General features: G+C 39.6%; 2 protein-coding genes and 1 pseudogene across 4 annotated transcripts in view; 2 read left to right on the top strand and 1 right to left on the bottom strand.

Annotated features, from left to right (window-relative positions):
• LOC146453317 (uncharacterized) overlaps nt 1-14,081 on the top strand; it is a 102,311-nt gene that overhangs the window by 51,078 nt on the left and 37,152 nt on the right. The gene's annotated exons all lie outside the window — the stretch shown is intronic.
• The window catches only part of LOC146453315 (uncharacterized), a 93,569-nt pseudogene continuing 79,939 nt past the window's right edge, over nt 452-14,081 (top strand). Inside the window, exons 1-3 of the transcript XR_014859529.1 lie at nt 452-551; nt 1,261-1,334; nt 1,935-2,005. The product of XR_014859529.1 is annotated as an uncharacterized LOC146453315 (transcript). The remainder of the gene's footprint in view (nt 552-1,260; nt 1,335-1,934; nt 2,006-14,081) is intronic.
• The window catches only part of LOC146453316 (uncharacterized), an 80,456-nt gene continuing 72,423 nt past the window's right edge, over nt 6,049-14,081 (bottom strand). Inside the window, exon 2 of the mRNA XM_085096767.1 lies at nt 6,049-6,896. Within this exon, the coding sequence (XP_084952893.1) occupies nt 6,664-6,896 (233 nt within the window). The 3' untranslated portion in view covers nt 6,049-6,663. The remainder of the gene's footprint in view (nt 6,897-14,081) is intronic.

The following is a 14,081-nucleotide window of genomic DNA, read 5'->3' as shown; positions in this document are numbered from 1 at the left end:
AAGGCCTATTGGAATCCAAAAAGAAAATTGGGGGTAACCACGCATTTTTCAGAGATAATTTAGCAGTAATATCTCTAAAAAACGCCAAAATATAAAGCAATGTATGGGATTTTTTCCAAAATTGAAGCTTAATTATCTCTGAAAAATGCATGGTTACCCCCAATTTTCTTTTGAGATACCAAAAGCATTTGGTAAGTTCTGCTTTCTCCGTATAGTTTTAAGCCGCGCAAAAATATTCCTGTATTAGTAGGCACCACCCATTGAAACCCGAGTATCTCTCGATGCGCAGAACGTATGCGCAGTAACAATAGTAGGCACCGTCCTTAATGTTATACAAAACATGCCCTTAAGTAGTTTGGTTAATTTCCATTAGCAAAATAAAGACGCTCTTATAAAAAGAAAGAGAGTGTAGCTACGGCAATTATTAAACAATTTGTTTTCTTCTTCTCAGTTTCGTAGGATTTTTCATCCTGTGAGATTAAATAAAGGATAAACAATGTGAACATTCTTGTTCACCGAGTCAAACGCCAAACGAAGAGCGACGAATACGGGTAAGTATATCCACATTTAACCCATTTAAGCTGTGCTTAATTTAAAACTAAAATATTGAATATGTGCTAACGCATTTATGATAGAACTGATTTATATTACCGCTTCACGTCTGCATCAGTCATGAGAACTGACAATAACAACAACAAACAACAACAATATTTTATTATTTGACAATAAATCCTTAATCCCCTGGCTCCGATGAGAGCAGTGCTAATCGAGGCGGGCGGGTTCATTTTTCCATTTACAGACTACTTTACTGCCAGCATTTAATCTGGACATTAATGAATAAGTTAAAGCGAAATTTTTCCTCGGATGTTTGGACTGTTTTAAGTTGTGTTTCTAAATTTGCTTTCTGAAGCAAATTGCACAAAAGGAGGAACATAAAGACTCCCGAAGAACGTTTCCATTGATCTCTTCAGTGGTAAACAGTTATACAACGCTTTCCCTTCTCTTAAGTGGAAATGGTTTCATGTAATAACATTCTTTTTCTTGTAACTTTAATAAGTACCTCATTTACTCTTGGTCCAGCTTAGACTACACTGTCATGTTAATTTGCTTGCGTAATTGGCGTGACCAATTTCCTTTCCTTGCGTGACATTGAGTAAAGCAAAAGGGGTGTGACATGTGAGTCACCATAAGGAGATCACATTAGGCTTCGTTAAAAGAAGAACCTGACATATTTTTGTTTTCTTTTCCCTTATTTTACAGATATGAAAAGTTTTACTCAGGCCGTCAGCCTGCATTGTGCTGGAAAGAACTGAAAAAGAATTACAACTATGCTGGTATGAAACTGAGATGTCAGTTAGTAGTTCAGTATAAAAGCAGAAAGACACGAGGATCGAACCGTGTACCTCCCATATCTTTACCCCCGGGCTTTTGCCAAAAGCGCGTGAACATTCAATCTCTTATGTATTATATTTGGAAAATGAATAACACTAATAAACCAATTAAATCGCTTTGTCAATTATTGTGACGAAGATTCCGTTCACAAATTCGAGCTTTGATCAAACTGGTGCTTAGAAAAAATGACTATTGGTACGCTGTGAGCGTGCCTTACACTTTTCAACCTGTGATTCTCATGAAAGTAAACAAGATGTTTTTAAACTCTGACGATCTGTCCAATATTTCAAAGGAATTCCCATATAGAAATGATAAGAGGGAGGGAGAGAGGTCACGGTTGTTCTCACTCTTGGTGGGCAAAATACTAATTGGTACTTACGATAAATGACCATTGGTGGAGTTAACGAAAAATTAGATTTGAAGCCCTACATCACTTCGTTGTTCAGTTTCTTATCAAACTTAATGCTGCCTCAATAATTCAAATCGTGCTCAGGTTTATCGTTCGCTTTTAAATCTTTCAATTTTTCATTTTTATAACGAAGGTCTGGGAAACACCTCAGTTATTTCAGCCCTCAGCAGATTCTGGACTGTGTTGGACTAAACATCATTGAAAGTAAGTACGTAATGTATATTAATGCAGGGTAGTGCTTAATGTTATGTATATGTAGATATACTGTCTTAAGCAATGTCTTTAATTTTACTATAAGAGTGATAAAATTGAAAAACAAGATCATTTAGAGAAAAATTTATTTCATAAGTAACTGGCACAGGCATACTTGGAGAAAAGAAATCCCTGTTGTCTCAACAGGAGTTGAAATTAAAATATGACATTCTGATAATTAGTTCAGATGCTTGATTAATGAGCTATAGGAGACTTGTAGGAGTTATGCCATGAAACAACAACCCTAGACAAAAAGAGTGAGACTTCTTGATGCCCTACAACCCTTTCCCTCACAGCAAAGTTGTGAAAACATTGGGGAACTCTAAACGAAAATGTCTTCTGGGTATTCCAACTTTGGTTAGGGGGAGGGGTGGCTGGGTCTCTTTCGTCTGATAAGAGGTTAGAGTGGAATGACAAGTAAATCACATATACTTGTCTCAGAACGTTCAATGTTAGGACTTTGCGTTGTTTAGTTACTAGTACGCTATAGATGCCATTAAAATGCGTTTTCTTTTTTGTTGTATGTTTCGTTTTATTCCAAATGAAGGAAAACCTGATTTGAAGAGCTAACTGACATTCTCTAAGAGTGAAAAACATGGTCTCACCCCTGGCTTGCCCAAACATTATCAGAAAAATTACCACTAGCAAATTGCAACGAGTGTTATTGAAAAGCGTGACAGGCACTACAAAGTCAGACAAACGTTAGCTAGGATAGCTACACATTCACTACGTTGTCCTCCTTTCTGAACAGTGTTTGTTTTTCCCATTTAGCACAGCACGATTGCACCATGGAGATGTGCAGTTACAGTGTAATGAACAAACTTTGACCTGATACAGTTTCAAGAGCTTGCTGAGGTATGTACAGAAATCATTTACAACCAACTAAAAAATCACTGTTGTGTGGGTTCTCTTAGTACATAAATAAGAGACACTCTTTGGCACATTAGTTCAGTTCGATCATATTTCCTTTATTCCCCCTGGCCGCTTCCATGTTACTACATATAAACATCTCGCTCACTACTTCATGCAATGCATAGCACAGCCTTCCTTTCTTAAAGACACAAAATATGCAACAAACAATTGTAGGAATTACAAAACTTAAAGTAACCGAAAATAAGAATTACTATAAAAATACCAGCATTGTCGATGTACTTAAACAATAGATCATAACCGCATGTGTCCTTTAACAACGTGTAATCAACAGAGTCCATGACGTAATCGTTCATGCAGATTCGTTGCTATCAGTCACTATTTTAAAATAAAGTCATTATATTTCACTGGCAACTGGCCTACTCTGTCTCTGATGCTGTCCGCGTCCTGATTTCGTCAACATACTGTGGTTTGTCACTGAATTATGACTGTCACCTGCACACTCATTGTAGTTGCTGACTGCCCTTGCTCAGACGCGGTGTTGGATGAAACTCTGTGGATAACTTATTGGTTTTATCCTGTCTCATGAGTACTTGGTCACCAACTTGAATCTCGGACGGTTGTGCATTTCTGGGCTCATATACATAATAACTGGTAAGAACGCTTTAAGCTATGCATCTCTGACACGTACTTCCAGGTCTTGGTGATGATTAGAATACACTTCCAGTAGTTTCCCTCTCACTTCGCGACTGAACAACATTTTTGCTGGGCTTTTAGCAGTTGTGGCATGATCGATTTCTCTGTACTGGGCAACATATTTCCGGATTTCCTTTCTCCAATCTGGCCCTTCTGCTTGAGCAAACGATTTCTTTTAATCAAAGAAGCGTTCTCTCTCTAACTTCTCCATTTGTTCAGGGGACACCTTGGTGTCACCTTGAGATGCGAGATTCCGTTATCGATAAAATAGCCGTGGAACTCTTGGGAGTGGAAATGTGGACCAATGTCTGAAGTATATGGCAGCTGAAAATTTCTTCTAAGCTGTCAATTGCTTTAGTCGAGGTTATCGATTCAGTATCGCCTACTCATAGTAATGACTGTAATAGTCAATCGCAACAAAAGTCGAGTGTCAATGTAGAAGTGGTACTAATACGTCCACTGCCAAATCTTTCCAAGGAACTTTGTGGAAGTGTTGTGGATCTCAATGGCTCGGGGGATCTGGACGTGCTATCAGCTGACATCAATAGCACGACTTGCCGAACTTCTCTGCTGCCTTGTCCATAGCAGACCTCAGGATTAACTGCCCGATTACACATAGTTCACCCGCCTCAGGTGCATAAGCCTTACATTTCTCAAATCGACAGGTTCTGATTGCCTCCCTCGAATTTCTCAGTCTCAAGAAAATTAAGGCATGGGTCTCTAATTACTTAGTCAAAAAAGCAAGGGGGTGGTCAATCTTCTGAACATTTAGCCGTAATGTCGTAAGACTTTGGCAACATAATATGCTTACAAATGTCAACATATTGACGTACACAACTTATGCAAATTAGGTCGCGTGACCTGTTGCGGCCGAGACATTTATGAAAACATTTGAGCAAAAATGGCACCACTTTTTATTGCCTCCTGAAGGCTGCCGGTAGTTTAAAAACTTTGTCACTGTTAGGCACTTCGTTTCTGTGCTCGGCCTTTTTTAATATTTCTTTCATTTTGAAAATAAACGGCATTTTTTACTAGTTCCCAGTCCCTCCAAAGTAAAATTAGCCGTTTATTTTCGAAATTGAGGAAATTTTTTAAAAGGCCCGGGCACAGAAATGAAGTTCCCAGTCCCTCCAAAGTAAAATTAGCCGTTTATTTTCGAAATTGAGGAAATTTTTTAAAAGGCCCGGGCACAGAAATGAAGTGCCCAACAGTGGTAAAGTTTTAAAACTACAGGCAGCCCCCAGGAGGCAATAAAAAGTGGTGCCATTTTTGCTGAAACGTTTTCTTGAATTTTGTATCCGTAAGAAGTCACGTGACCTAATTTGCATAAGTTGTGTACGTCAATATGTTGACATTTGTAAGCATATTATGTTGCCAAAGTCTTACGACCTAACGGCTAAAACTTCAGAAGATTGACCACCCCCTTGCTTTTTTGAGTAAATAACGAGAGACCCCTGCCTTAATTTTCTTGAGGTTCCGCGTCCATCGCTGATGCCTCTTCTAACTGCCTTGTAGGAAGAGCTTTCGGTGTGGCACTGATGGCTATGAACCGCACATACTCTTCTGCCTCACGCCAATGGTTGTACATTTCATTCTTGTGTCTAAGCAGGCGAGAGACAACGGGTCTGAAATGTTGTGTTCCCTGGGGTGTACGCGATCCGGAAATCTTACGGCTTCAGGCGAACCAACCAGCGTTCGATGCGGGCACACGGCTTAAGACGGGGACCATAATCTCCTCCAACTGTTTATGGTTAGTCATCTCATCAAACGTAATGCCATAGGTGTAAGCATGATATCCCTCACATGCCCAAAAAAGGGCAAGTGGCCTCCTTCTTTGTCTTGGAATACATGCGTTCGCATTCTGTCAAGGTGCAGCTTGCATAAAAAAATTGTTAGCCAGTCTCCATTCGGATTCTGTACTTGCACGACGCAAAGTCCAATGGGACTTCAATCTTTCAATTACTTTTGTAATTGGAGCCGCCTCATCAAAATAGGCTAATGTTCCTACTTCAGCCACGCTTTACTTTGCTTTAGCGATTCAAAGACAACGTCTTTCTCAGGTCCAATGCAGAAGGGTACATCTTACTTGGTGAGCCTCATCAGCGGTTTTGCTAGAGTCGCAAAGTGTGGAATGAATCTGTTGCGATAGTTAGCCAGACCCAAAAAGCTACGAACATCGCTCACAGTTGCTGGTTCTCTTGCTTCTTGCAGCGCTTTGACCCTTTCCTCTGTTAGGCCCGTTCCTTTCTCTGACAGGGGGATCCCATGATTTCTAATCTGTCCGCATTAAATAGACATTTCTCGACATTGAGAGTCCATGCTCTTGGAGGCGTTCCATAGTTTTGCGAAGACGCTGTTCATGCGTTGCCTGCACTGACACTGAGCCATGCACATGTCATCAGAAATGTTGTCAAGAACCTCGTTTCCGGCCAAATGCTGTTGATATTTCATGCTGATACTGATCACTTTCCGAACTCACACCAAATGGTAGTCGCTTGTATCTGTGTAAGCTTTTATGTATCACAAACGTAATTTGACGCAATTATGGTGTAAGCTCCAGCTAGTGATGTCCCCTCTTAAGATCCAACTAGTTTGAGCCATACATGTTGTTTATACTCATCAATTGTAGGTATGTGGTGTCGACCACGTACAACGGCTTTATTGGCGCGCCTCATATCGATGCAAAGACGTATTTCTCCATTTGCTTTGGCAACAATTTCAACGGGAATCACCCATGGTGTGGGCCTATTAACATCATCCGTGACGTCATGGTCCAATAATTCTTGAACGTTCCCTTCCACCTTGTCTTGTAAGTTAAAAGGAACACACCTGAGGAGTTAAGCTACTGGTTTCACCTCAAGATAAATATGCAGTGTAACTTGTCTGGTTTTCAGTTTTCCTACATCGCTGAATACTTCTAAGAACTGCTCTTGGAGAGTTTGTGTGGTTTCAGCAACTTTGGCAATGTTGACAACTGTCTTTAATACACCCAAGTTCATGGTAGTGTCTTTGCCAAGGAGTGGCACTTCATTTTCTGTTAATCACTAAGAATTGAATTCTGCTCCAGATCTCCCTTGGTCCACCGTTACTTCACAGGTAAACCGACCTTTTACCCACGGTAGGGGCTTGTCAGATGCATACGTGTACAGCTTTCCATCAACTGGAATAGCATCTGATTTGCATTTTAATTTCTTGGCCTTTAAATTCTCCCATGTTTCTTCATCAATTATGTAGTTTGAAGCTCCAGAGCCGACCAACATTTCCAGGTTTACGTACACTTCACCCACAAACACAGTAAGCACGTTTGATTCTAACCCACTTGGAAGCCTAAAAACGACTTGGTGTTCACTGGTTTGTTCTTCTTGCACTTGAATAACCGTTGTTTTCTTCTTCTTCTTCTTCTTCTTTTTTTTTTACACATGCTTACCAAGTGACCCTTTCCTTTACACTTTTTGCAAGTCTGACCTCGAGCAGGGCACTTTGGTTCCCAAGCGAATTTACCACATCTATAGCAAACACTTCCTTTGGATTCACTCGGCTTACTTTGTTTACTTTTGGATTTTATCGGTTTTCCCAAAACTCTGTTTGCACTGTCTTAGACGTTTACTTAAACAAAACGGCATCCCTTATCTGGTTATCAACATCCAATCCAAAATTGCAATCTCTGGCTTCTTTTGTTGATCAAGTCACAAATTGTACAACGGTCTCACCTTCTTTTTGTTGTAGCTGGCGACATGATTCGCGTGCAAAGGCGAAGTAAACTCTCGGTACGAGGTATCCATCCAGGGCTGTTACGGAGGCTGCGTCAACGGTCGCCTGGCTTGTTTCTACTGCGACTGTTGAGAAGATCTCCTGAACATCTGGTCCCGCTAAATGAAGCACCAACGTTCGTCGCCTTTTTTTGTTGGCGTTCGTGTTTTCGTTAATTATCAAGCCTCTGTCGCCGGCGAACAGTTCAAAAGGTGTCAGTCATCTTTTCCACCTCGGTCCTAATGTGGTTTGTTCCGAGTTACAACAGCCGACGAACTTGGTAATCACATTAGCGCCGTTTTCGTTCGAAGAAGACATCTCGTAAATCCTCTGTCCTCGTCGCAAACGTGGTATACGTCCTCTTAGTATATGAAGTAGACACAATCCGATTGTTTATAATTACTACTACAATTCGTTCGTGTATACTTGATTCCCCCTGGTCTCTTCCATGTATCCCTATTACATACACATCAGCTCACTATTTCATGTAATACAAAACAGTCACGTTTTGCTATGTAATGGTTTGTTGTAAAGATGATGTCAAGCATTCAATGTAACATAGTTAGGATTTTAGTTAAAAATGGTCATTGATCACGCTTCGACCTCACGCTTTTTTAAAAAAAAAATAGCACTACTAGTTTTCATGATTGAAATGACCTTGACGCTCTTAAAACACAAATTCGTCATCATATGTGCAAGTTCATGCGTTTGAAAGCGAATTGATCTGTATTCTTGTAATCTTTGTGTCTTTAGAATCAATTCTTAGACAAATATGTCAAACGCCGCAAGTAACACTGCTAGCAGTACAAAGGGGAATTGCGCTCAAGGTGATCCGCCACAGCTGAATGTATGCCTGCCACCCATGCAAGATGTTACAACAACAACAAAGACACCCGATGAGGTTCCTCTACCAGTTGATTTTCTCTTACTGACGGTTAAAGATTGTGAGTTCTTGGCTTGTTACATGCAGTTGGTTAATCCCTTTAGATGTTGGTTTGACGATATTGGCTACGTGTACTTCGAGAACGCAGGGGCCAGTAACAAAGTGAAAGTGGCCTTAATACGATCGAATGAGGGATCCAGTGGTCCTGGTGGTGCTTGCATTACTGTCAAGAATGCTGTACCTGTGCTTCAACCAAAGGCCGTCATTTCAGTAGGAACCTGCAGTAGTCTCAATCCCGAGAAAGCCAAGCTCGGCGACGTTGTTGTTTCTGAAAAATTAAATGCACTGTCGACTGACATGCGAATCTGTGTGAGACGGTTTCTTCTCGTCATCAAGCATTCAGCTGATGGTTTCAAGGCTCCTCTGAAAAATCCCCAAACTCAGGAACCCAGAGTCCATTGTGATGGTGAATTTCTGAGTGGCCCAAAACTGGTCAGGGCTGAATCGCTTCGTAAGGAGCTTGCTGAGTCCAATCCTCAAGCAATTGCTATTGAAAGGGAAGGAGAAGGTGAGTTTTTAGCCTCGGTGCCTTTTTTTCTAGCATAACGTAGCTAAAGTGAGTCGAGCCGTAGATAATATATATATTTAGCCAAGCCTAAAAGCGGAGCTCCACAATTCCTTTTTAATAGCATTTATATACATTTTTTTTGGTTGAATGGAATCTTTATTTAACATACAATCTTGCTTAAAATACAACCTTAATCGTAAATTAAAATACTCAGAAAGAAAAGAAAGAAAAAAGCCCAGGGAGAGCTTGACAGAATATAAGTGTACAGTTTTTGTATTACAATACTTCTACATAAGTTTCTCTAGACACAATAAATTATGAATGTTGTACAAAGGGTTTTTTTTCTTTTTTTTTTTGCGTGTGTGTACTTGTTTAATTACTTACCAGATAAAATTCATAATTAACTTAAAAAAATAATGAATTAATTATAGCCACTTAAAAGCAACTCTCCATAGTTTTTGCATTTATTGCGAAACAAAACAATTCTATTGGATTTAAATGCAATACATTTTTCAGTTTCGTATTTATTTTCAAGAATTTTCTTAAAATGGCTACCAGACGGTTTAATCTCTTTGTGCCTACAACTCCATAAATAGGTTTTCCCTAAAATTATTACATAATTAACTAGATATGATAACGTCACGCAGTAAGAGATAACTGCAACTACTAATGTTCTTAAGAATGTTCGCAACAACGTCCATCCAAAAAGAGTGTGAAAAGGGACAACTAAACAATATGTGGTTTCTAGTTTCTGTGATATCTTGACAAAAGGAACAGTTAAAGCTTGAAATGTAGCCTATTTTAAAAAGGATGTTATTGGTAAAAAGAATAGAATTAAATACTTTATATTGAAAAGGTCGTAAGTAGGGCTCACTGGAAACTCTCATGGGCAGCAAAAATGCTTCAGTGATATAATTATCTTTCAAATCAAATTCTCCCCTACCTTGACCCATTTCTTAGGCCTTTCATACTTGAGCTTTATTAAGAATCGATAGTAGTAACAACATTTAAAATTTTCCAAATCAAGAACGACATTGAAAGTGAATTTTTTCGTCGATTCAGAGGAACAAACTGTTTTAATCCTGTCCACGCCAAAAAATTAGAATTTAAAAGCATTTCTTGCTCTAACAGTATTAAAAGAGTCAATATTTGTCTTTTCGTACAATAAGTCTTCGGTATACTTTAAACCTTTTTAAAAAAGTGTTTATAGAACACGCTCTTACCGTCTATCTTAATTTCTCTATTGTTCCAAACGATATATTTATATTCACCATCACAATCAGCAACATCTCGTAATTCTGACAACCATAATAAGAGCTCATAATAAAAATCGGGTAAGGTATTTAATTTATCAACGTCGTAGTTACAATTAAGTAAAAACAATCCTCCGTGACTCTCATGTCCAATATACACAAACGGATACGAATCGTCAAAACACCGTCACCAATCGTACCATTAGTAAAAGGTTACGATTTGTCAAAGAAGCCTCACGATTCGTACCATTGGAGTTAATGGTAAGCTCCTCAGTCGATCGGAATTCCATTGGTGAAATGCATCTCATTAACACTTGTAAGCCGTTTGAAAACGAATGGTCGATTAGTACCATTGGTACCATTGGTACCATTGGTACAAATGGAAAAGTAGTCAGTCGATTGGTTAACTATTGGAATCACTCATATCGAATACAAAAACGGTTACAATTCGTCAAAACACACTCACCAATCGTACCATTGGTAAAAGATTACGATTTGTCAAAGAAGCCTTACGATTCGTACCATTGGAACGAATGGTAAGCTCCTCAGTCGATCGGTATACCATTTCTAAACTACATCTCATTAACACGTGTAAGCCGTACGAAGACGAATGGTCGATTGGTACCATTTGTACAAATGAAAAAGTAGTCAGTTGATTGGTTCACCATTGGAATCTACATCTCAAGACAAACGTCATGACTTAAATCTTCCTTAATCTATAAGCGGAATACCTCGTTCTTTAATGCATGAGCCGAAACAACATGAAACAAGCGCAGTACACATGAATATATCTCGATCTCGTTCCTAAATCCACGAGCCTAACAAGCATGCTACACATCAATGTAGCTCGTTCTTTAATCCATGAGCCAAAACAAGCGCGCTACACATGAAGATACCTCGTTCTTTAATCCATGAGCCGAAACAAGCGCGATACACATGAATATACCTCGTTCTTTAATCCATGAACCGAAACCGATTGCGCTACGCATGAATATAACTCGTTCTTTAATCCATGAACCGAAACAAGCGCGTTACGCATGAATATAACTGTTTTTTTAACCATAAACCGAAACAAGCGCGATACGCATGAAAACAACTCGTTCTTTAATCAATGAACCGAAACAAGCGCGCTACACGTGAATATAACTCGTTCTTTATTCATGAACCGAAACAAGAACGCTACACATGAATATACGAGTTCTATTCATGTGTAGCGCGCTTGTTTGGGTTCATGGATTAAAGGGCGAATTATATTCATGTGTTCCTCGCTTATTTTGTTTCGGCTCTGGAATTAAAGAACGAGGTATATTCATATGTAGCGTGCTTGTTTCGGTTCATGGATTAAAGAACCCAGGGTGTCTCGAAAACTCAGACCTCGAAAACAAACTCAGACCTCAGACCCTAGAAAACTCAGACCCTCTGGGTGTCTCGAAAACTCAGACCCTAGAAAACTCCGACCCCCTGGATGTCTCGAAAACTTTGACCCTCAGGGTGTCTCGAAAACGCAGACCCAAAAATAGAACAGGTTTACACTGCATGATGCTGCAAGCCGGCTTGTTTACTGTTTTTAAAATCTGCCGAGGAAAGAGATACAGCTCGCAGTGGTAGATATCTGCTCTGATCAAAAATAATACTCAACATTGGCATCGATTCTTGGTTTCTTTATGAGTATAAGCCAAGTTTATCCAAAATGTGATTGTTCTCGATTGTTTAGCCGAATAAGCTCGAGGTGCGTTGCGTGATGGTTTCGCAATACGTACGTTATCAATCAATATTAGTGGTAAATTACGGTATTAACAAAACCCAGAAATTCTCGAAGGCTATGAACTTTCTTAGCAATGTCATCGCTGAAGGGCGAAAAATCAAAACATACATATTCCAACATAATAGCACAAGGCCTTTGGCAGAATGCTTTGAATGACACAACGTTTTCATGCTGAAGGTTATAAAGCATTCTAGCCTCTTTGATGAATTCCTTCCGGTCGTCCTCGTTTTCCTCCAATAACTTCTTTACAACCACTGTATCCGAGACGTAACCTTGTACGAGATGTTTAGCTTTGACAACGACTCCGAACGAACCACGTCCAACGAAACCAGTTTCCTCGAGATCTTCATACCGAAATTGCGGTAAATCAGTAACCTTAGGTACAATTGCCTTCTTTGTGATAAAAGGCAATTTAAAAGCCATCTTCGCATCGGAGTGAGTGAAATTCTGAATCATTCACGAGAGACCTTTAATCGCCATGGTTGATCGAATCAAGCATGAAATCGAAAATTTGGCGCGAAAACAGGTCACCAAAAATTTAATGATTAAGTAATAGAAAATGTACGTGTTTTTTTTGGCGGAAAACGAGGAAGATTTTCCTTGTAACAAGAATTACTTCTCCTTGCTGACTATCAATGGTCTGTTCTGCTCACAATTCAATTCAAGAGAATTTCTCGAAGATCCTCGAAGTATAAGGACCCTGTCTGTCGCGTGACGCTGTTTGCACAGCCATCACGCAACACACCTCGCGTTCGAAAACAACACATTTTGGATAAACTTGGCTTATACTCATAAAGAAACCAAGAATCGATGCTAATGTTGAGTATTATTTTCTTGATCAGTGCAGATATCTACCACTGTGAGCTGTATTTCTTTTCTCAGCAGATTTTACGAACAGTAAACAAATCGGCTTGAAGCATCACGCAGTGTAAACTTGTTCTATTTTTCGGTCTGCGTTTTCGAGACACCCAGAGGGTCTGAGTTTTCTTGGGTCTGAGTTTTCGAGACATCCAGGGGGTCTGAGTTTTCTAGGGTCTGAGGTCTGAGTTTTCGAGATTAAAGAACGATTTTGATTTATGTGTAGCGCGCTAGTTTCGATTCATGGATTAAAGAACGAGTTATATTTTTAATGTGTGTAACGCACTTGTTTCGGTTCATGGACTGAAGAACGAGGTATATTCACGAGTAGCGCGCTTGTTTCGGTTCATGGATTAAAGAACAAGTACCGGTAATATGCATGCGTAGCACGCTTGTTTCGGTTCATTGATTAAAGAACGAGTTCTATTCATGCGTATCGCGGTTGTTTCGGTTTATGGATTAAAAAACGAGTTATATTCATGCGTAGCGCGCTTGTTTCGGTTCATGGATTAAAGAACGAGTGGTATTCATGTGTAACGCGCTTATTTCGGTTCATGGATTAAAGAACGAGTTATATTCATGCGTACGCGCTTGTTTCGGTTCATGGGTTAACGAACGAGTTATATTCATGTGTAGCGCGCTTGTTCAGAATCATGGATTAAAGCACGAGGTATATTCACGTGTAGCGCGCTTCGTTCGGCTCATGGCATTAAAGAATTAGCTTATTTTGCTTATAGATCAACATATACTCAAGTCATGACGTTTGCTTTGAGATGCAGATTCCAATGGTTAACCAATCGACTGACTACTTTTCCATTTGTACCATTGGTTCCAATGGTACCAATCGATCATTTGTTCAAGTTTCAAACGGCTTACATGTGTTAATGAGAAGCATTTCGCCAGTGGTATACCAATGGAATGCCATGTCACTCCATTGGTACCAATCGTACCATTGGTACCAATGGTACGATTGGTACCAATGGACGAACGGAATTCAACTGTATTCAAACCGTAGCGTAGCGAAAAATTAATAGTCTAAGTCCTCTTAATGAGTTGCAATTCACCAATGGTGTACCAATGCAATGCCATGTCACTCTATTGGTACCAATCGTACCATTGGTACCAATGGACGAACGGAATTCAACTGTATTCAAACCGTAGCGTAGCGAAAAATTAATAGTCTAAGTCCTCTTAATGAGTTGCAATTCACCAATGGTGTACCAATGCAATGCCATGTCACTCTATTGGTACCAATCGTACCATTGGTACCAATGGTACGATTGGTACCAATGGACGAACGGAATCCAACTGTACTCAACCCGAAGCGTAGCAAAAATAGTCTTAGTCTCGTTAATGAAATGCAATTCACCAATGGTGTACCAATG

Source organism: Pavona decussata, unplaced genomic scaffold (assembly GCF_977016875.1).
Source record: "Pavona decussata unplaced genomic scaffold, jaPavDecu1.1 SCAFFOLD_338, whole genome shotgun sequence".
In the NCBI taxonomy this organism is placed as follows: Eukaryota; Metazoa; Cnidaria; class Anthozoa; order Scleractinia; family Agariciidae; genus Pavona; species Pavona decussata.
The sequence above is the reverse complement of the archived record's forward strand: the minus strand, read 5'-3'. Positions and strand labels throughout refer to the sequence as shown.